The sequence below is a fragment of the Gobio gobio genome (genome assembly GCF_949357685.1).
Source record: "Gobio gobio genome assembly, chromosome: 5".
Classification (NCBI taxonomy): Eukaryota; Metazoa; Chordata; class Actinopteri; order Cypriniformes; family Gobionidae; genus Gobio; species Gobio gobio.
This window is the reverse complement of record NC_137101.1, coordinates 64,594,494-64,618,052: the sequence shown is the minus strand read 5'-3', so window position 1 is coordinate 64,618,052 and position 23,559 is coordinate 64,594,494. Positions and strand designations below refer to the sequence as shown.

Below are 23,559 nucleotides of genomic sequence, written 5' to 3'. Positions count from 1 at the left end.
AAGAGGGTGTGTGTGTGTGTGTGTGTGTGTGTGTGTGTGTGTGTGTGTGTGTGTGAGAGTGTGTTACGCTGTTTTTGACTGACCTGTCTGAGTGAGATTGGCCTGTTTTGTTGTTGACGGAGTGTCTGAAGCTTGCCTTTAATAAGCACGTGTGTGTGTGTGTGTGTAGCTTGTGTCTGCAGAAGGAGGCTTCGAGCTGGTGTGTAAGGAGAAGCGATGGTCCAAGATCAGCAGCCGGATGGGTTTTCCGGGCGGGAAAGGTGTGGGATCTCTGCTGCGCTCTCACTTCGAGCGGATCCTGTATCCGTATGAGCTCTTCCAGTCCGGAGCGTCTCGAACGGTGTGTGTGTGTGTGACGCCTCCTTCGTCATGTGGCGGCGCCAGTGTCCTGACTCTGTGTGTGTGTGTGTGTGTGTGTGTGTGTGTGTGTGTAGGGCGTCATTCACAGGCTTTACCCAGACACCTCTGACGCTGAGGACGTGGATGAAGGGATTGGAGGTGCAGAGGAAGAGGAGGATGAAGAGAAAGAGAGACGGCCGGAGCGGCGCTCCCCTCGCCGGCTGAAGGACGAGGTGTGTGTGTGTGTGTGTGTGTGTGTCCCTAGTGATAATATTGTCGTGACATCAGAGCTGACCTCTGACCTTGTGTTGTGTCTCAGAGGGAAAACACAGAGCCCAAAGCCGTGCAGGTGTTCGGCAGCCTGGACATCATAGGTGAGACTTTCATCAACACAGAGATCATCAGTGCTGCTCCTCGAGTGTGTACCGACTGTGTGTGTGTGTGTGTGTGTGTGTGTGTCCAGATGACGACAGCTTCCTCAGGAAACAGAAGCACATGAAGGCTCAGGCGTTCGCTTTTAAAATGCGTCCACGCAAGGAGGTTCTGGAGGTCAATTATGTGAGTCTGAGTGCCAACGCTGCGCAGTTATCAGGCTTCAGTAGCAGTGCTTCAGTGTGTGTGTGTGTGTGTGTGTGGCGCAGATCGACCTGTACATGTGCATGGCGTGTGGGCGGGGCGACGAGGAGGACCGCCTCCTGCTGTGTGACGGCTGTGATGACAGCTACCACACCTTCTGCCTGATCCCGCCCCTGCAGGACGTGCCCAAAGGAGACTGGCGCTGCCCCAAGTGTGTGGCGGAGGTACGACGCGCAGACACACACACACACACACACACACACACACACACACACACACACACACACACACACACACACACACACACACACGTCCTGATGGTGATCTCTCACACGCAGGAGTGCAGCAAGCCTCGGGAGGCGTTCGGCTTCGAGCAGGCCGTGCGCGAGTACACACTCCAGAGCTTCGGCGAGATGGCCGACCACTTCAAGTCCGACTACTTCAACATGCCCGTCCACGTAAGAGCCGCTTCTCAGAGCTTCCTCCGCGAGCGCAGGGCCCTTCACAGCGCGTGTGTGTGTGTGTGTGTGTGTGTCAGATGGTGCCGACGGAGCTGGTGGAGAAGGAGTTCTGGCGTCTGGTCAGCAGCATCGAGGAGGACGTGATCGTGGAGTACGGCGCTGATATCAGCTCCAAGGACGTGGGCAGCGGATTCCCTGTGCGGGACGGCAAGAGGAAACTCATCGGCGACGAGGATGTAAGACTCACTGCCTGCCATAGGCAAAGCATCACTGTTGTTATTCGCAAACGCCTAGAAAACGTCCAAGACACCCTATCAAACACAGTGCCCAGTATTGCCATGAAACACATGTGTTTGTCCTACTATGGGAACTTCTGGGCGCAGGGATTCTGTATTGACCATAACTCTGGATCACAGTGTGATAGAGACAAGGAGGCGGCCTCAATTTACTCATGCTAGCAGTGTAGTTGCACAAGGCAAGCACCACTCACATTTCCTTCATTCTAGTTCTCATTATTCTTGTACTTTTATTACAAACTCATCAGCGACGAGGATGTAAGACGCACAGCTTTCGAGTGTGGACTCACTGCTCGCCATAGGTAAAGCATCACTGTTGTTATTCGCAACCGCCCAATCAAACACAGTGCCCAGTATTGCCATGAAACGCATGTGTTTGTCCTACTATGGGAACTTACATAGGGATTCTGTATTGACCATAACTCTGGATCACAGTGTGATAGAGACATGGGGCCGGGCTCAATTTACTTATTATTCTTGCACTTTATTATAAGGAAATGTCATTTCTGTGTGTTGATGTTGTCTCTCTCTTGCCCTCATGCGGCGCAGGAATATGCCAACTCGGGCTGGAACCTGAACAACATGCCGGTGCTGGAGCAATCGGTGCTGACGCACATCAGCGGAGACATCAGCGGCATGAAGGTGCCCTGGCTGTACGTGGGCATGTGCTTCTCGTCCTTCTGCTGGCACATCGAGGACCACTGGAGCTACTCCATCAACTTCCTGCACTGGTGAGTGAGTGTGTGTGTGTGTGTGTGTGTGTGGGGGGAGCAGAGGTGTGTGAGAGACGCTCACCTGTGTGTGTGTTCAGGGGCGAGCCCAAGACCTGGTACGGCGTTCCAGCGCACGCCGCGGAGCAGCTGGAGACGGTGATGAAGAAGGTGGCCCCGGAGCTCTTCGACTCCCAGCCGGACCTCCTGCACCAGCTGGTCACCCTCATGAACCCCAACGTCCTCATGGAGCACGGCGTCCCGGTACCTCCTCGCCCTCCCGCCACTTCACCCGCCGCCTGCCCGGGTAATCACTGCCCCACTGACCGCTCTCATTATCACACAGGTGTACCGGACCAATCAGTGCGCGGGAGAGTTTGTGGTCACCTTCCCCAGGGCCTATCACAGCGGCTTCAACCAAGGCTACAACTTTGCTGAAGCAGTCAACTTCTGCACTGCAGACTGGGTACTTCCTCCAGCGCCCTGAGTCACATGAGCACATCATAGCGCCTGAGCATGAGGAGTGACCAGTGTGTGTGTGTGTGTGTGTGTGTGTGTGTTCTGCAGCTGCCCGTCGGGAGGCAGTGTGTGGCGCATTACCGCCGTCTCCAGCGCTACTGCGTGTTCTCCCACGAGGAGCTGGTGTGTAAGATGGCCGCCGATCCAGAGAGTCTGGACGTGGAGCTGGCGGCCGCTGTGGTCCGGGAGCTCAGCGACATGATCGAGGAGGAGAGCCGGCTGAGGTCCGCCGTGCAGGAGATGGTGAGGCTTTAGAACTCCTCTTTATTAGATCAAATGTGGAAAATATGATTTTAAAAGTCCTCATTATTAGATAAAGTCAAAAATATGACATGACAGAAGGTTAGGGACTTTAGTCAGTGTAAGCTGCTGTGTGTGTGTGATGCTGGTGGTGTCCTGCAGGGGGTGCTGTCCTCGGAGCAGGAGGTGTTTGAGCTGGTCCCTGATGACGAGCGGCAGTGCTGGAAGTGTAAGACCACCTGCTTCCTGTCTGCACTCACCTGTGTCTGCAGCCCTCAGCGCCTGGTGTGCCTGCATCACGCCGCCCAGCTCTGCAGCTGCCCCGCCCGAGACAAGTGCCTGAGGTGCGTCTCTCACACACACACACACACACACTCATGATCCGCTCCTCTGACAGGTTCAGGTATGATCAGGAGGAGTTTCCTGTGATGCTGTACAGGGTGAAGGCGCGGGCGCAGGCGTACCACACACACACACACACACACACACTCACACACACACACTCACACACACACACACACACACACACACACACACACTCATGATCCACTCCTCTGACAGGTTCAGGTATGATCAGGAGGAGTTTCCTGTGATGCTGTACAGGGTGAAGGCGCGGGCGCAGGCGTACCACACACACACACACACACACTCATGATCCGCTCCTCTGACAGGTTCAGGTATGATCAGGAGGAGTTTCCTGTGATGCTGTATGGGGTGAAGGCGCGGGCGCAGGCGTACCCCACACACACACACACACACACACACTCTCATGATCCGCTCCTCTGACAGGTTCAGGTATGATCAGGAGGAGTTTCCTGTGATGCTGTACGGGGTGAAGGCGCGGGCGCAGGCGTACCCCACACACACACACACACACACACACTCTCATGATCCGCTCCTCTGACAGGTTCAGGTATGATCAGGAGGAGTTTCCTGTGATGCTGTACGGGGTGAAGGCGCGGGCGCAGGCGTACCACACACACACACACACACACACACACTCATGATCCGCTCCTCTGACAGGTTCAGGTATGATCAGGAGGAGTTTCCTGTGATGCTGTATGGGGTGAAGGCGCGGGCGCAGGCGTACCACACACACACACACACACACACACACACACACACACACACACTCATGATCCGCTCCTCTGACAGGTTCAGGTATGATCAGGAGGAGTTTCCTGTGATGCTGTACGGGGTGAAGGCGCGGGCGCAGGCGTACCACACACACACACACACACACACACACTCATGATCCGCTCCTCTGACAGGTTCAGGTATGATCAGGAGGAGTTTCCTGTGATGCTGTACGGGGTGAAGGCGCGGGCGCAGGCGTACCACACACACACACACACACACACACACACACACACACACACACACACTCATGATCCGCTCCTCTGACAGGTTCAGGTATGATCAGGAGGAGTTTCCTGTGATGCTGTACGGGGTGAAGGCGTGGGCGCAGGCGTACCACACACACACACACACACACACACACTCATGATCCGCTCCTCTGACAGGTTCAGGTATGATCAGGAGGAGTTTCCTGTGATGCTGTACGGGGTGAAGGCGCGGGCGCAGGCGTACCACACACACACACACACACACACACACTCATGATCCGCTCCTCTGACAGGTTCAGGTATGATCAGGAGGAGTTTCCTGTGATGCTGTACGGGGTGAAGGCGCGGGCGCAGGCGTACCACACACACACACACACTCACACACACACACACACACACACACACACACTCATGATCCGCTCCTCTGACAGGTTCAGGTATGATCAGGAGGAGTTTCCTGTGATGCTGTACGGGGTGAAGGCGCGGGCGCAGGCGTATGACTCCTGGGCCAAGAGGGTCTCCGAGGCTCTGGCGGCCGACAGCAGGAGCAAGAAAGGTCAGCCTCCACCACACACACACACACACACACACACATTTAATTATTTTATTTGGAATGACAAATACTGATTAAAACAACACAGCATCCAAATATTCATAAAGAGCTTATCATGTTTAACCTGACAATACAGACAATGTAAACAGTCCCGACCACATCAGTCAATGGGCTATGGATAACACACACACACACACAGCGCTCCACTAACGGCTGCCTCCACAGATCTGATTGAGCTGAAGGTGCTGATGGAGGATGCGGAGGACAGGAAGTACCCGGAGAACGGGCTGTTCCGCAGCCTGAGGGAGACGGTGAAGGAGGCGGAGACCTGCTCGTCTGTGGCCCAGCTGCTGCTCAGCCACAAGCAGAGGCACAGGTGCGTCTCTCACACACACACACACACACACACACACCTGCAGCGCTCATGTGTGTGTGTGAAATATCAGGACACAAATGTGTGTAATGACATGGGCTTAAAAACGGGAAAAAATATCAATCGGTTCACTCCGAGCAGAATCGGTATTTTAACGTTTTTGCGTTCCTCATTAAACATTACTGTTTTGATTTGAAAAAATAACGTTTTAATTTAGCCTATACTTTAAACAAATATGTATAAATAAAGACTTATTTTCACTCAATAGTAATATAACGCATGATAATTAAACCTGAATATTTATTTCATCACCACAACAGAAACACATGCATTAATTACAGCATAAACAGCGGGACAAATATTGAGCTGTTTTAATGGAGCTGAAAGTGGCTCTATATGCCTAATCTTTTCAGAAGAGGGAGAACATTATCTGTACATCACTTTTTTTTCAACACGACTTGTTTTAAAAATTGCATGAATAAAGAATAAATAAACTGGATAACCATTGCTCTTTTAATGCACCGTCAACTGCTAATTTCAAAGCAAACAATAATAAAGTTTGCAAATAAACAAATAAAGCTTGATCATTTAATGCAATATAACACCATTTAATACGAAGCATCAGCCGTCTATATAGAAAACATTGACCTGTCCTGTATTGGCCATCTGAAAGACTATAGGACAAACGTTTGATAGATGCTAGTAGCCTACTTGGACAGGCTTAAACTGAATCCACAAACTAGCCTAAATCAGACTATTTGAGCTTAAAGTCCGTACTGCTTATTTAAACATACGAAAAGAATGTCCTCCAATACCTGCGCTTTCATTGATGAGCTCAGCGGGGAGAGAAATGTGCTTGAGGCGTGTAAATGCGCTCACACTGACTTGTGTTACTGGTAGATTCACAGATGACATTTCACTCAGGCTTGATCCGTCACATCACATGCTTTAGCTACTCTATTCATGATTGGGCACTGCCAGATCACAATATTAAAGAGAACGATAACATAACCTTATTAACCGGTTAATGGCCATTTCAAATTAACGTTTCTGTTCAGAACGATTCACATTGATTTTGATTTTGTTTTCGTTTTTGTTCCTCTTAAAATTTCGTTTGTTTCCGGTTTTCGTTCCTTGAACCGGTTCGGAGCCCTGATAAGGACATGGGTATTACAAAAAGAGGGTGAAATATGTGCGTGTGTGTGTGTGTGTGTGTGTGATGGGTAGGTTTAGGGGCTGTGTGTGTGTGTGTGTGTGTGTGTGTGTGTGTGTGTGTGTGTGTGTGAGGGGTAGGTTTAGGGGCAGTGTGTGTGTGTGTGTGTGTGTGATGGGTAGGTTTAGGGGCAGGGGCAGTGTAAGGGGATAGAAAATACGGTTTGTACGGTATAAAAACCATTACGCCTATGGAATGTCCTCACATTTCACAAAAACAAACGTGTGTGTGTGTGTGTGTGTGTGTCCGCAGGGACCGGCCCGAGGGCGGAGCGCAGAGGGCCCGCAGTAAGCTGACGGTGGAGGAGCTGAAGGTGTTCGTGGAGCAGCTCTACCGCCTGCCCTGTGTCATCAGCCAGGCCAGACAGGTCAAGGTGAGTCCCCGGAGGAGTGTGTGTGTGTGTGTGTGTGTGTGTGAGAGTCCCCGGAGGAGTGTGTGTGTGTGTGTGTGTGTGAGAGTCCCCGGAGGAGTGTGTGTGTGTGTGTGTGGGTGTGTGAGAGTCCCCAGAGGAGTGTGTGTGTGTGTGTGAGTCCCCGGAGGAGTGTGTGTGTGTGTGTGTGAGTCCCCGGAGGAAATCCCACAGAATCTAGCTTAAAAAAGTGCATAGAGTGGTTTGATTTATTTGTTGTTTGTATATTTTCAAATATAAAACTTGTTGAAATGTTTTCAGTGTGTGCATCTGTTCTTTTTGAACACTTTCATCTCATTTGAACAAAACCGTGATAATATTGATAACCGTGATAATTTGGGTCACTATAATCGTGATGTTAAATCTCCATACCGTTTCATCCCTACATTGAAGCGATCCTGGATTCACGGTATAAAGTCTTGTTGCCGTAGATACGCAAAACAGTAATGCTGCGTTCACACCAAACGTGAATAGAGCGTCAAATTCGTGTCTAGTTTGATGCTTGAACTTTGAATGCATTCGCGCGTCCAAAGCGAGATGGACACGCGTATAAAGCAAGCGCTTGAAGAGAAATTGACGCGCGTCCTTTTGCGCTTTTCATAGTGGTTGTGTGCGGCCGTGAAATTGAAAAATACTACTGTTATTGTGTCACGAAATGTAGTTCAGTGGAGAATGTAGTTGTTTAAAGCTGAAATCTGTGGTTTATTTGTAAAGATAGCGCCTATTTAAAAATGTTGTGAGATCCCGTTCGTGCTCATGTAACCCGCCTGGAACAGCCTCACCTCGGCTAGTCCTCCTGACTTTAGCCGCTGGTAAACGAGACATGTTTAAATTCACAACCTATAGCTTCGGTTCTATTATATAACGGCAAACCACTTCTTTAATTCTGTGAGTTTTTCTTCATCTCATTCAGAAATGTACGTATGACTGCAAGTGTTCAGTGTCTCAGTGGTTGCGATGTGTGACGGTCAAATCGGTTTCTTTCATGGCTAAGATGGTCCAAAGGGTTCTCCCTATCCCTAAAAACTCTTCTTGGCACATAATGATCTTCAGCTGGTTCCATAAGTTCAGCCATGTCGTCTTATTTTTGTCTGCGTTACTCTTAAGGTTACGATTTCCAAACCTTAAGTTATACTTAGGGAAATGACCGTTAAGGTGATTTATGCAACACTTAACGCTTTTAAAGGGATTACTGAAGTGAAAAAACAGCATTTAAGGGGAATTCTAAGTGTTTATGACGTTTCACTTAAAGAAACCCTTAAGTAAAAGGTTTTTTCTGCAACACCCGAGATGCTTTATGCAACCTCACCGGCCTTACGTGTGTGTGTGTGTGTGTGTGTGTGTGTGTGTGTGTGTGTGTGCGTGCGCACCGCAGGAGCTGCTGGAGAGCGTGCAGGACTTCCACGAGCGGGCGCAGGCGGCGCTGCTGGACGAGCGGCCGGACTCGGGGAAGCTGCAGGCGCTGCTGGACCTGGGCTCCGGGCTGGACGTGGATCTGCCGGAGCTGCCCCGCCTCCATCAGGAGCTCCAGCAGGGCCGCTGGCTGGACGAGGTGCGGCTGACCCTGGCGGAGCCGGCCCGCCTCACCCTGGAGCTGATGAAGCGGCTCATCGACTCCGGCGTGGGTCTGGCCCCGCATCAGGCGGTGGAGAAGGCCATGGCGGAGCTGCAGGAGCTGCTGACCCTGTCTGAGCACTGGGAGGAGCGGGCGCGCGCATGCCTGCAGGCCAGGTGACCACACACACACACACACACACACACACCCTGTCTGAGCACTGGGAGGAGCGGGCGCGCGCATGCCTGCAGGCCAGGTGACCACACACACACACACACACACACTGTCTGAGCACTGGGAGGAGCGGGCGCGCACATGCCTGCAGGCCAGGTGACCACACACACACACACACACTCACACACACTCACACACACACACACACACACACACACTCACACACACACACACACACACACACACTGTCTGAGCACTGGGAGGAGCGGGCGCGCGCATGCCTGCAGGCCAGGTGACCACACACACACACACACACACTCACACACACACACACACACTCACACACACACACACACACACACACACTGTCTGAGCACTGGGAGGAGCGGGCGCGCGCATGCCTGCAGGCCAGGTGACCACACACACACACACACACTCACACACACTGTCTGAGCACTGGGAGGAGCGGGCGCGCGCATGCCTGCAGGCCAGGTGACCCCACACACACACACACACACACACACACACACCTTAAGTGAGTTTATTATATCTGTCAGTGAGTTTGAATAAAGTGGATTGGCATCAACTCATTTTCATCAGCTTGAACAAAACTTCATATTTCCTGTCGTTTTCCATCTCTTGATTTAAAAATGTTTGTCAGTGTTTGCATCGCTTCACACACACACACACACATTCTCTGTGTAGGCCTCGCCACAGTCTGCTGACGCTGGAGAGCATCGTGATGGAGGCCAAGAACATCCCAGCATTCCTGCCCAACGTCCTGGCCCTCAGAGACGCCCTGCACCGAGCCAAAGAGTGGGCGGCCAGAGTGGAGGCCATTCAGGTGAGCGTGTGTCCTGAGGCGGGGCGAGGCCAGTGCTGATCGCCTCATGTGACCCGGGTCTCTCTCCGTCTTCTTGAGCAGAACGGCAGTAACTACGCCTACCTGGAGCAGCTGGAGGCTCTGCTGGCGAGAGGACGCTCCATCCCAGTGCGGCTGGAGGCGCTGGCCCAGGTGGAGTCACAGGTGGGGTCAGCCAGAGCCTGGAGGGAGAGGACCGCCCGCACCTTCCTGAAGAAGAACTCCACCTACAGCCTGCTGCAGGTCACACACACACACACACACACACACACACACACACACACACACACACACACACACACACACACACACACACACACACACACACACACACACACCTTCCTGAAGAAGAACTACACCTACAGCCTGCTGCAGGTCACACACACACACACACACACACACACACACACACACACACACACACACACACACACACCTTCCTGAAGAAGAACTACACCTACAGCCTGCTGCAGGTCACACACACACACACACACACACACACACACACACACACACACACACACACACACACCTTCCTGAAGAAGAACTCCACCTACAGCCTGCTGCAGGTCACACACACACACACACACACACACACACACACACACACACACACACACCTTCCTGAAGAAGAACTCCACCTACAGCCTGCTGCAGGTCACACACACACACACACACACACACACACCTTCCTGAAGAAGAACTCCACCTACAGCCTGCTGCAGGTCACACACACACACACACACACACACACACACACACACACCTTCCTGAAGAAGAACTCCACCTACAGCCTGCTGCAGGTCACACACACACACACACACACACACACACACACACACACACACACACACACACACACACACACACCTTCCTGAAGAAGAACTCCACCTACAGCCTGCTGCAGGTCACACACACACACACACACACACACACACACACACACACACACACACACACACACACACACACACACACACACACACCTTCCTGAAGAAGAACTCCACCTACAGCCTGCTGCAGGTCACACACACACACATCTTCCTGAAGAAGAACTCCACCTACAGCCTGCTGCAGGTCACACACACACACACACACACACACCTTCCTGAAGAAGAACTCCACCTACAGCCTGCTGCAGGTCACACACACACACAATTTGCTGATCTCAGAAGCCAATCTCCTGCTGACGACACACAAAGATGCGCATATATATTGTGTTTTCGCCACTAAAGTTTATAGTAGTTTAGTTTAAAGTTGTCTTGCACACTCTTTCAGGTGCTGAGTCCGCGTGTGGACGTTGGCGTGTACGGCACGAGTAAGAGCAAGCGCCGGCGTGTGAAAGAGCTGCTGGAGAAGGAGCGGGGCCTGGAGCTGGATGGAGCGAGCGACCCGGAGGACGGAGCGGAGGAGGTGCGGGACCCTGCGGCCGTGGTGGCCGCCTTCAAAGCCCGCGAGCAGCAGGAGGTGGAGGCCATCCACTCGCTGCGCGCCGCCAACCTGGCCAAGATGGCGCTGGTGGAGCGCATGGAGGAGGTGAAGTTCTGCCTGTGCAGGAAGGCGGCGGGCGGCTTCATGCTGCAGTGCGAGCTGTGCAAGGACTGGTTCCACGGCGCCTGCGTGCCCTTGCCCAAGGCCGGCTCGCAGAAGAAGCTGGTGGCCGGCTGGCAGGGCGCCAGCAAGGAGGCCAAGTTCCTGTGCCCGCTGTGCCAGCGCTCGCGCCGGCCGCGCCTGGAGACCATCCTGTCGCTGCTGGTGTCGCTGCAGAAGCTGCCCGTGCGGCTGCCCGAGGGCGAGGCGCTGCAGTGTCTGACGGAGAGGGCTATGGGCTGGCAGGACCGCGCCCGCCAAGCCCTGGCCACCGACGAGCTGTCCTCCGCCCTGGCCAAGCTCTCCGTGCTCAGCCAGCGCATGGTGGAGCTGGCCGCCCGCGAGAAGACCGAGAAGATCATCAACGCAGAGCTGCAGAAGGCGGCCGCCAACCCCGACCTGCAGGCACGTGCCACCCAATCACCATCAGCATCCTCATCATCATCATCACGTGGAGACGAGACTAACGTGTGTTTCGCCCACAGGGCCACATCCAGACGTTCCAGCAGGCCGGCTTCAGCAGGGCCACCTCACCGCGGCCCTCCATGGACTACGATGATGAAGAGACCGACTCAGACGAGGACATCAGGGAGACCTACGGCTACGACCTCAAGGTGTGTGTGTGAGGAGGGACGAGCTCTCACACTCGGCACTTAGACCAGCCAGAGAAGAAAGGCAGAAGAGAGGCAGAGTAGGAAAGGCAGAGTAGGAAAGGCAGAGTAGGAAAGGCAGAGTAGGAAAGGCAGAGTAGTAGAGGTCACAGATGCAACAAACACTTATTTTAATAAACGATTAATCTAACGTTTAATCGACTAATCGTCGATTATTGTCATTGTCATCGCCGACTAATCAGTTAATTTTGAACGATTATTCAATTAGTTAACACATTGAGCTATACATATTCTAACTATAATATATGAAAAAGAAAATCACTTCAGCTTTTGAAATGGTTGTTGAGCCAAGTTCTCAGAACTCAAATCACACACACATGCTCTCTAAGCATTGTTTAAATATTCTGTTCGCTTTCAATTGAAAAAATAAATAATAATAAACATAAATTAGCAGCATTACAGACAACAACAAATTTTTTTATCTAAAACAATAATAGGCCCACTGCTTTTCTTAGAACTGAAACAGAAAAAGAGGACATTTACTTATTAATCAATATTAATCTGCAAATGACATCGCAGACAAAATGCCATAATATTAATCTCTTACATGACAATTGAGCGGACAGATTCTCATTAAAGCTACACTGTGATATTTTCCCCCATCTAGTGGTGAACTTGTATATGACCATCCAGTGAATATTAGTTTCTGTTCCTCTCAATTCCGATTTCGTTTTAACTCCTACGGTGGCCGATTTAGTCCAAGATTAACATGGCTTCCAGTTCGACCTCGTCCACATTGGACACGGAGCCATCGAGTGTTAAAACGCCAAAGGCCAAGCTTGAATTTACGGGTATGTCCCTCTTTGGCTAATGTACTTTCAAGATGGAGGAGCAACATGGCGACCCGCATTCAAACCCTCACCCGTATGTGTTTACAATCGCATAATATAAACTTATGACAATACTTTATTACTTGAAAGAAGTAAATATACATTAATGAGCACATATATTTCTGAAAGAACTAAGTGTTTTTAGCTAAGAATAAACTAAAAAAGTTACACAGTGTAGCTTTAGCAATATGAAAAAGTAACTGATGATATTCTTCCTAACATCGCCTCTTGTGAGTCTTCATGCATATGAACAGAATACAGGCAATGATGAGACCATAATACCTAATAGTGTTATAATAATAATAAAAACAGTCCTGACTCCAAGCTCAATGCTAAATAAATAATCACATTACTGTAATGATATTATTATTGTTGATATTATTACGATTATTAGTAGTATTGCATTCTCTAATAAAGAGATTTACCGCTAGTTAGTTGTTTCCTCTTTAAGTGCTCCAACATGCACATTGTGCTCGCGTGAAAAGTTTGGCCTTGCGCGTCTCAATCAGCTCCTGGTTCAGTGGTCAGGACACAAGCCAATGGGCTGATCCCTGATCAGGACACGAGTCAATGGGCTGATCCCTGATCAGGGCACGAGTCAATGGGCTGATCCCTGATCAGGACACGAGTCAATGGGCTGATCCCTGATCAGGACACGAGTCAATGGGCTGATCCCTGATCAGGACACGAGTCAATGGGCTGATCCCTGATCAGGGCACGAGTTAATGGGCTGATCCCTGATCAGGACACGAGTCAATGGGCTGATCCCTGATCAGGACACGAGTCAATGGGCTGATCCCTGATCAGGGCACGAGTCAATGGGCTGATCCCTGATCAGGGCACGAGTCAATGGGCTGATCCCTGATCAGGGCACGAGCCAATGGGCTGATCCCTGATCAGGACACGAGTCAATGGGCTGATCCCTGATCAGGACACGAGTCAATGGGCTGATCCCTGATCAGGACACGAGTCAATGGGCTGATCCCTGATCAGGACACGAGTCAATGGGCTGATCCCTGATCAGGGCACGAGTCAATGGGATTCAAGATTCAAGATTCAAGAGTTTTATTTGTCACATACACAGTTATATACACAATATACAACTGGCAGTGAAATGTAAACAGGTCCGCTCCATGGACAGTGCAAATAACAGTTACAAGAACACAAGGGAAATTAAAATAGAATAGAATAAAATTAGAATAAAAAGTATTAACATAAGTAGAGTTATAAATAAATCAAGTAAGATAAAAATAGGAAATAAGATAAAAATAAAAAAATAAAATAAAAATATAAAATATAAAGTAAGTGGATATGATAAGTGAGATAAACTGTAGACTTAAAAATAAGTGGTTAACATAAAATATATATATATATTTATATATAGAGAAGTATGATGTGCATGCAATAGGTATAATTGCAAATCGGAGTATAATGTGCAAACAGGAGTATGATGTGCAAACAGGTTTATTACAGGTTGTTACACAGTAACAATAGGAACGTAAAGTGCAGTGCAATGGCAGTATGTGAATGTTAATGTTTAAACTGGATGTTTATGCGTGTGCGTGGTGAAGTGAAGTCAAGTGACTGAGTTCAGGAGTCTGATGGCCTGGGGGAAGAAACTCCTCCTGAGTCTTTCAGTCTTTGCCATCAGGCTACGGAAGCGCTTACCAGATGGCAGCAGGGTGAAGTGAGAGTTTGCAGGGTGATTAATGTCTCTGATGATTTTAGTAGCTCTACCTCTGCAGCGTTTGGTGTAGATGTCCTGCAGAGACGGGAGAGCTGAGCCTGAGATGCGCTCGGATAAGCGCACCACTCTTTGCAGGGCTTTGCAGTCGTGACTGGTGCTGTTCCCGTACCACGCTGTGATGCACTGAGTCAGGACACTTTCTATCGCCCCTCGATAGAAAGTTTTCAGGATGGCTGGTGAAACCCTGAATTTCCTCAGCTGGCGCAGGTGGTACAGTCTTTGCCTGGCTTTTTTCACCTGTGTCTGGATGTGTGTAGTCCAGGTCAGATCCTCGGAGATGTTCACACCCAGGTATTTGAAGCTGCTCACTCTCTCTACCGGTGTCCCGCTGATCATGAGAGGGGAGTATGACCGATGCTGTCTCTTCCTGAAGTCCACAATCAGTTCTTTGGTCTTGTTAACATTCAGAGAGAGACAGTTGTCCTGGCACCATGATGTCAGTTGCTCCACTTCGTCCAAGTATGCCGTCTCATTGTTGTTGGAGATGAGACCCAGGACAACAGTATCATCAGCAAACTTGATGATCGAGGTGGAGCTGTGTGTGGACAAACAGTCATGGGTGTAGAGAGAGTAGAGCAGGGGACTCAGCACACAGCCCTGTGGAGCTCCAACACTCAGGGTGATGGAGGTGGAGGTGAACTGGCCTACTCTCACCGCCTGGGGTCTGCCAGTGAGGAAATCTTCAATCCAGAGGCAGAGAGAAGAATTCAGGCCTAGATCCAGGAGTTTGTGTGTTAGCTTAATGGGAACTATGGTGTTAAAGGCTGAGCTATAGTCAATAAATAGCAGCCTGACATAGTTCCCACTTTTGCTGTCGATGTGAGTGAGGCAGGAGTGAAGGACGTGAGAAATGGCATCTTCAGTCGATCTATTGGGACGATAGGCAAACTGAAGAGGGTCCAAAGTGTCAGGAATGGAGGAGCAAATGTTGTTTTTAATGAGTCTCTCAAAGACCTTCATGACTAAAGATGTGAGAGCCACTGGACGATAGTCATTTAGGCAAGAGGGTTTACTGATCTTAGGTACAGGGATGATGGAGGATCGTTTGAAGGAGGTGGGGACAACAGATGTAGCAAGGGACTCGTTAAATATGGATGTAAAGAGCCCTGCGAGCTGATCAGCACAGGACCGCAGAACACGACCTGAAATACCATCCGGCCCAGCAGCTTTCCTGACATCCACACGTTTGAGTGCCCTCCGAACCTCGTCCTCCGAGACAGAGATCACGTGACCGTTGCTGCTCTGAGGGACTCTCTCTGACGCGTCACTCGCCGGAGTCGCGCTGCCGCGATTACCATCAAAGCGAGCGTAGAAAGAGTTTAACTCGTTCACCAGCAACGGATCAGCTCTCACCTCTGCAGAGGATTTAGTTCCAAAAGCACAGATGGTCCTCAGTCCCTGCCACATCCGCCGGGAGTCGTTGAGTTGGAAATGAGATTCCACTCGGTCTTTATATCGGAGTTTTGCGGCTTTAACGGCGCGCCGGAGGGCGTAACATGAAGCTTTGTACTCCCTCATATCCCCCGTTAGGAGACCGGCATTGTAAGCGGTAGTGCGCGAGTTTACTGCAGTGCGAATTGAACTGTCCACCCACGGTTTCTGATTAGGGAAGGACGTTATAGTTATTGTTTGTGTGGCTTGCTCTGTCAGTGTGTTAATAAAGCAGAGCGCCACTTCTGTGAACTCGCTGACGTCTTCAGAACTCGCGCGGAACATGTCCCAGTCGACGTCATCAAGGGCTGCCTGTAGCGTGATCTCTGAATGGGATGACCAGCGTTTGACTTCCCTCCTCACCGGGGGCTCTTGAACGAGCCTTTGTTTATATTCCGGTGTGAGGAAAATGGCGGCATGGTCCGATTTGCCAAAAGCTGGCTGTGACCGAGCTTTGTAGGCGTTCTTAAACGGAGAGTAGCAATGATCCAGTGTGTTTGCTCCTCGTGTGGGACAGGAGACATGCTGGTGAAAGTTTGGCAATACTTTCTTTAGGTTTGCTTTGTTAAAATCACCCGCGACGATGAAAGCAGCGTCGGGGTGTTTGTTTATGAAGCCGCTGGTCACATCATGGAGGGCAGATAGAGCCAGCCCCGTGTCTGCCTGTGGTGGAATATAAACGGCAGTGGCGATGACCGAGGAAAACTCCCTCGGCAGGTAGAAAGGCCGGCAAATGATAGTTAAATGTTCCAAGTGAGGCGAGCAGGATCGCGAAAGAATGGAGATGTTCCTAGGATCGCACCATTTCTTGTTTATCATGAAACACACTCCACCGCCTTTAGATTTCCCGGCCTCGGCTGTTCTGTCCATCCGAAAAACAGAGAAGTTCTCGGACGGCGTCACGGCTGTATCCGGGACCGCTGGCGTGAGCCATGTTTCGGACAGACAATAGATGTTGCAGTCTCTCATGTCCCGTTGAAAACTTATCCTGGCTCTAAGATCGTCCATCTTATTCTCCAAGGATTGGACATTTGCGAGCAAAATGCTCGGGAGAGGAGGACTGAATGCTCTTTTTCTCAGTCTGTTGCGGATCCCAGCGCGTTTCCCGCGGTGTTTTTTGAATCTTCGCCGTCGACTCGAGTGGCCATTGTTCAACTCGGCGTCCCGGCGAATCTCAGATGGAAGATTGGAGAAAGTGTCCTGAAACAGGTCAGTGTAGCGGTAACCAAATTCCAGAAGTGTTTTGCTGTCGTAACAGATCAAAGCAGATGATCCGTTGGAAAAAATAGAGAGTAAAAGAGAGTAGAATAATAAATAAAAGCAAAGTCTTAGCGGAGCGACCTGAACGGCGACCGAACACGGCGGCGCCATCTCAAAGGGCTGATCCCTGATCAGGACACGAGTCAATGGGCTGATCCCTGATCAGGACACGAGTCAATGGGCTGATCCCTGATCAGGACACGAGTCAATGGGCTGATCCCTGATCAGGACACGAGTCAATGGGCTGATCCCTGATCAGGACACGAGTCAATGGGCTGATCCCTGATCAGGACACGAGTCAATGGGCTGATCCCTGATCAGGACACGAGTCAATGGGCTGATCCCTGATCAGGACACGAGTCAATGGGCTGATCCCTGATCAGGACACGAGTCAATGGGCTGATCCCTGATCAGGACACGAGCCAATGGGCTGATCCCTGATCAGGGCACGAGTCAATGGGCTGATCCCTGATCAGGGCACGAGTCAATGGCCTGATCCCTGATCAGGGCACGAGTCAATGGCCTGATCCCTGATCAGGGCACGAGTCAATGGGCTGATCCCTGATCAGGGCACGAGTCAATGGGCTGATCCCTGATCAGGGCACGAGTCAATGGGCTGATCCCTGATCAGGGCACGAGTCAATGGGCTGATCCCTGATCAGGGCAAGAGTCAATGGGCTGATCCCTGATCAGGGCAAGAGTCAATGGGCTGATCCCTGATCAGGGCACGAGTCAATGGGCTGATCCCTGATCAGGGCACGAGTCAATGGGCTGATCCCTGATCAGGGCACAAGAGCCAATGGGCTGATCCCTGATCAGGGCACAAGAGCCAATGGGCTGATCCCTGATCAGGGCACAAGAGCCAATGGGCTGATCCCTGATCAGGGCACAAGAGCCAATGGGCTGATCCCTGATCAGGGCACAAGAGCCAATGGGCTGATCCCTGATCAGGGCACAAGAGCCAATGGGCTGATCCCTGATCAGGGCACAAGAGCCAATGGGCTGATCCCTGATCAGTGCCCTGACCACTAAACTAGAGCTGATTGAGACGCAGCCTTAGTTTGAAGTTGTGTGAAACCTTCCCACATCTTGCTAGTTCAGATTAGTTTGCACTCTGTGTTTTCTTCTACCGCACCATTTGTAAGGGCTGCATTACACTCTAGCGCTACAGCGCCCTAGCGTTCAAATCGCCATATTGCAGGCCCTTACATTAGGGCACATGAGATCAGAGGCTACTCGACAACAAAGATATTTGTCGACAATGTCGACTAATCGTTTCAGCCCTACAGATGTGTATTGACTGAGTAGAGGAGGCTCAGAATGACTCTGGAGCCCACTCACAGGGGTGTAAACATGACATTAGAAAGATGGCAGCATCATTATTGTATTCTCACACAGAGATTGGTAGATCTATTAGTGAAATCTGTTGACTTTATCAATCTGTGTGTCATTATACGCCAACGGTGAGCGCTCAAACATGGGACATAAGCACTTCTGCTGTGTCTTTGTCTCAAGTTTGCTCGCCTGTAACTCCAGAAGTATTCAAGATATCTGAATATCCTTCTAGATTCTGGTTCTTAACAAACATTTCTTTTGGTATCCTCATTTTAAAGGCCCTCGATGGTTCAGTCCCAGTGATATGGAGATCTCAATGCGGCTCCAGGAGTAAAGCGCACACATTTTCAGTGGTCAAAAAACAGAAATGGGTCACTTTGCATACAGCTGATAATTTATTTTAAAGAGAAATATGTGAAGAACTAGTGAACTAGCGGTCAAGCTGAGGCACAGTAACCTGCTCTCAAACGTGTGTTTATAAGAATCTATATCTGAATCAGTTGGAAGATATGGACAAAATCTTGAAGCTTGGGAAGCCACCGAAGGATCGTAAGTACGTTACACCATTGACATCCCAATATCTGTGGGATCGAATCACACAGCGCCTTCAAAATTAAGATTTCAAGAGAAAGGTTTGCTAAGAGCCAGAATCTTAGAGGATATTGAGATCTCTTTACAGAGTTACAGGCATGCCAACTTGGGGAAAATAACACTAGAAGTGCTTTTCCTCCCTTTTTGAGCGGCCACCTTTGGCGTATAATGCAACACAGTTCCAGGGATTTTTACACGCGTGTGGTGGGAGAAAAACATTCTGGATTCAGACGGCGATAAAATCACAGGCTAGAGTAGGGCTCAATCTGGTCTTGATGTGCCGCTCATCTCTGTGCTTCTGTCCTCAGGATTCGGGAGAGGTGAAGCCGTACTTGTTCTGCGATGAGGAGATTCCCGTGAAGTCTGAGGAGGTGGTCAGTCACATGTGGCCGACGACCCCATCCTTCTGTGCTGAGCACGCGTACTCCTCCGCCTCGAAGTCCGTCCCTCAGAGTAAGACACACACTGACTTTCATTTCCCATGACCGAGACGACACAGACGATAATATCAGCATGCAGTATAGGTGATCGTTTGATAATATAGATGAGTGTTTCTAGAAGTGTCTGATGAGCTGATCTCCCCCCTCAGATCCGGCCTCCTCACGCAAGCAGCCCAGGAAGAGCCCGCTGGTGCCGCGGAGCCTGGAGCCGCCCGTGCTGGAGCTGTCTCCCGCAGCCAAGGTGCAGCTGGAGGAGCTGATGATGGAGGGAGACCTGCTGGAGGTGTCCCTGGACGAGACGCAGCACATCTGGAGGATCCTGCAGGCCACACACCCGCCCTCAGAGGACAAGTTCCTGCAGGTGATGGAGGTGAGAGCCGCCCGCACACACACACAGACACACAGACACACACACACACCCTTCACTAACCCTGCTGTGCTCCCGCAGCCCGAGGACTCCCCACTGGACAAGCCCCTCAAGCTGAAGGTGAAGGACGCGGAGAAGAAGAGGAAGAGGAAGCTGGAGCGAGCCGAGCAACAGCTGCTGCTGGCCGCCAGCGGCGTGGAGGGCCGGCCCAAGTCCAAGGACATGAAACGGGTTCTGGAGCTCAAGCCCAAGAAGAAGAAGCTCAAGCTGAACCCGGACAAGTCCCGCGAGCTGAAGCAGCTGGCCAAGCGGCTGGCCAAGGAGGAGAAGGAGCGCAAGAGGAAGGAGAAGGCGGCCGCAAAGGCGGAGTTCACCAAGGAGGGGCTGGAGAAGAAGACCCGGAAGATCCTGGACATCCCCTCCAAGTACGACTGGTCCGGAGCGGAGGACTCCAATGACGAGAACGCCGTGTGTGCGGCCAACAACTGCCAGCGGCCCTGCAAGGACAAGGTGCGTGATCTCTCACACACACACACACACACTCACTCACAAGCTCATGTCCACCCCTAAGGTGTCCTCTCTCCTCTCACACACACACACACACACACACACACACACACACACACACACACACACACACACACTCACTCACGAGCTCATGTCCACCCCTAAGGTGTGTCCTCTCTCCTCTCTCACACACACACACACACACTCACTCACGAGCTCATGTCCACCCCTAAGGTGTGTCCTCTCTCCTCTCACACACACTCACTCACAAGCTCATGTCCACCCCTAAGGTGTGTCCTCTCTCCTCTCACACACACACACACACACACACACACACTCACTCACAAGCTCATGTCCACCCCTAAGGTGTGTCCTCTCTCCTCTCACACACACTCACTCACGAGCTCATGTCCACCCCTAAGGTGTGTCCTCTCTCCTCTCACACACACTCACTCACGAGCTCATGTCCACCCCTAAGGTGTGTCCTCTCTCCTCTCACACACACACACACACACACACTCACTCACGAGCTCATGTCCACCCCTAAGGTGTGTCCTCTCTCCTCTCACACACACTCACTCACGAGCTCATGTCCACCCCTAAGGTGTGTCCTCTCTCCTCTCTCACACACACACACACACACACACACACTCGCTGTGTCCTCACTCTCTCTCCTCTGGCCTCAGGTGGACTGGGTCCAGTGTGATGGAGGCTGTGACGAGTGGTTCCATCAGGTGTGTGTGGGCGTCTCCTGCGAGATGGCGGAGAACGAAGACTACATCTGCTCCGCCTGCTCCCGCAAAGCTGAAGTGATGCCATCCTCAGCAGCGTGCCCCGGCCCCTCCGCCCCGCCCCAGGCCGACCCGCTGGAGAGCAGTTAGCCACTGACACGCATCACTTCCTGTATCCGCTAGAGCTAGCCCATTGCTATTGTAGTCCTGGACTGGGGAACTCTAACTCAAGTCCACAGTCCACCATGAGATCGCTGTTCGGACATATTGAGGACGGGACATATATCACTTGTATTTAATCTATTTATTCTGTAAATGGATTTTAAGCAGTTCATGAGGGGACGGTGGGTGGGTGTTTCTCAGATTTTGTCAAATGAATAAATAAAGATGATTGATGATACAGGTCTTCTGGTCAGAAGCACAGGATGAGCAGCTTGCTCTGTTCATACATGATGATTTGGGCTGGGGTGAGTCTTTAAACTCTTTACACTACACCATTTTCAACTACAAATGTATTTTTTCCACATTTGTGTGTCACACGCTCAGTCTCTAGGCTGAGGGTCGAGGGTGGTTCTGGCAGTGGCCTCATCTGTACATGAACAATGAAAAGGCAGAACTCCTTGTTTAGTGTGTCATTGTAGAGTAGACGTCGGTTTAGCCCCAATCAAACACACCTAAACCAGCGACTCAAGGTCTTGTCCAGTTTCTGACCGGTCTGAGATGAGCCATGAGCATCACTGAGACTTTAGATGCTCTTCTACATGGAAGACTCTCTGGGGGTCGGTCTTGTTCAGGGCCAGGTTTAAATGGAGGCAGTTGTGACCATAAACCCTAAATAAACCCACTCTCGGCTGATCCAGTCGTCCTGTAAGAGTGTCTTCTCTGTGAATGCTGGATATGTGTGCTCTTTGTAGTCTTCTTTCTTGGGCAGTATCTTTCCAACAGGGTTCTTTAAAAGTCGTAAAATGTCTAAAATTCAATTTCTTTAATTTAAGGCCTTAAAACGTCTTAAAAACGGCCAGATTTTCATCCAAGGTCTTAAATTTCCTATAGTTTGGTCTAAAAAAAAGAGGTTTTATCCTCGTTCATTTCCAGAAACGCCGCCCTCAGAGCGTTCGTTCGGCGTGTTGTAGTTCTTTCTGGGGGATATTGGTAATAAAGGCAATTACCTGCCCGTTAAATACGTCTACGTTTAATAATGTTGTGTATTGTTGGACAGAATGAGGCAGACATGCATTGTTTTCTATTACCAGTGATAAACTCAATCAGCACTGCACACCTTATTATTATGAAGATAGTGAAGGCTTGAAGAACTCAAATACACCAGATCTCGTGTTCATTGTCTTCGTTTCATCAGTCAAAGTGTTTCTATCTTCAGTTTATCCTACATCGCTAGCTTCACATTAGGGCTAACGATGACTTCTGAGGCTAATGTGGAGATTCTGCTCGAGGGCGCCCTCTGGCTTCAGTTTGAATGAAACGTTTGGGCAACAAATATGAAAAATAATACTTCTCTCTAAATACATTTATATGACAATCCATATGTTTTTCTCCAATGTACAGTTTTTACCCCACAGTGGATGCACAAGAGGCTCATATTTCATATTAAATACATTGATTTTAAGAAATTGATATCACGGATAAAAAGCACAGATTTTCTTTACTTTTTTTTTTTTTTACAATAAATCTTTAGACCTTTCTAATGATTTTTAGTCATAGGCTGTCTGCATATTAACAGGTAGCCCAGCAGTTTTTCTGTAAAATATAAATGTTATTATTAGTAGTATTATTATTATATTGTTATATTTATTCTTAAATACTCTATTTAAACTCAAATTAAAATGTTATTGCAATAGTAATATTTCTAATTTTGTTAAATATTTGTATTTATCGGATATAATTATTATTATTATTCTCATTAATATATAAAATGTTATATGCATACACTTTTCATTTGTAAAAAAAAAAATGCATTTTACCCAGAATAATCGCAGGTTGGAGTAGCCTGTTCAATCTCTATTAGGCTATTAATATGCTGTTTTGTCTATATCTATTCTATTTGAGGGCAAGTTTGTTTAGCCTATCTTCATTTTGGGCCTAAGGTTTTGGGCATTTGGCACGTTGTTGGCTGTGGAGGGTTACTAATGTCAGTGCTTTATCTGGAAATTAAAGTAATGCTTTTTCAATGACGGAATTCATTGAAATGAAATGATTTTTTTTATTTATTTCTTTGATTTAAATAATTTTGTTAATGCGTCATATAGGTCTTAAATGTCAATCTTTATGGTCTTAAAAAGGTCTTAAATCTGACTTCCTGAAACCTGCAAGAACCTGTTCCAAGCATTTCCTGTTCCAAGCATTTCCTGTTCCAAGCATTGAGCAAATGTTCTGCCCTATTTACATATAGGCAAATAGCTTTTCTCATGTATAGTT

At 49.7% G+C, this 23,559-nt stretch overlaps 1 protein-coding gene across 2 annotated transcripts in view; it reads left to right on the top strand.

Moving 5' to 3' along the window:
* The window catches only part of kdm5a (lysine demethylase 5A), a 23,887-nt gene extending 1,906 nt beyond the window's left edge, over window positions 1–21,981 (top strand). Inside the window, exons 4-27 of one of the 2 annotated variants that reach the window (XM_079817476.1) lie at window positions 170–340; window positions 435–572; window positions 659–713; window positions 803–897; window positions 981–1,139; window positions 1,254–1,373; window positions 1,454–1,612; window positions 2,222–2,403; window positions 2,484–2,646; window positions 2,729–2,848; window positions 2,950–3,144; window positions 3,304–3,485; window positions 4,919–5,043; window positions 5,266–5,416; window positions 6,879–6,999; window positions 8,411–8,766; window positions 9,470–9,608; window positions 9,690–9,869; window positions 10,905–11,621; window positions 11,702–11,830; window positions 19,390–19,534; window positions 19,671–19,891; window positions 19,970–20,398; window positions 21,082–21,981. In XM_079817476.1, the coding sequence (XP_079673602.1) occupies window positions 170–340; window positions 435–572; window positions 659–713; window positions 803–897; window positions 981–1,139; window positions 1,254–1,373; window positions 1,454–1,612; window positions 2,222–2,403; window positions 2,484–2,646; window positions 2,729–2,848; window positions 2,950–3,144; window positions 3,304–3,485; window positions 4,919–5,043; window positions 5,266–5,416; window positions 6,879–6,999; window positions 8,411–8,766; window positions 9,470–9,608; window positions 9,690–9,869; window positions 10,905–11,621; window positions 11,702–11,830; window positions 19,390–19,534; window positions 19,671–19,891; window positions 19,970–20,398; window positions 21,082–21,276 (4,647 nt within the window). In that variant the 3' untranslated portion in view covers window positions 21,277–21,981. The remainder of the gene's footprint in view (window positions 1–169; window positions 341–434; window positions 573–658; window positions 714–802; window positions 898–980; window positions 1,140–1,253; window positions 1,374–1,453; window positions 1,613–2,221; window positions 2,404–2,483; window positions 2,647–2,728; window positions 2,849–2,949; window positions 3,145–3,303; window positions 3,486–4,918; window positions 5,044–5,265; window positions 5,417–6,878; window positions 7,000–8,410; window positions 8,767–9,469; window positions 9,609–9,689; window positions 9,870–10,904; window positions 11,622–11,701; window positions 11,831–19,389; window positions 19,535–19,670; window positions 19,892–19,969; window positions 20,399–21,081) is intronic. The other variant, XM_079817477.1, reaches the window with a different exon arrangement.
* The last annotated feature ends 1,578 nt before the right edge of the window (window positions 21,982–23,559 follow it).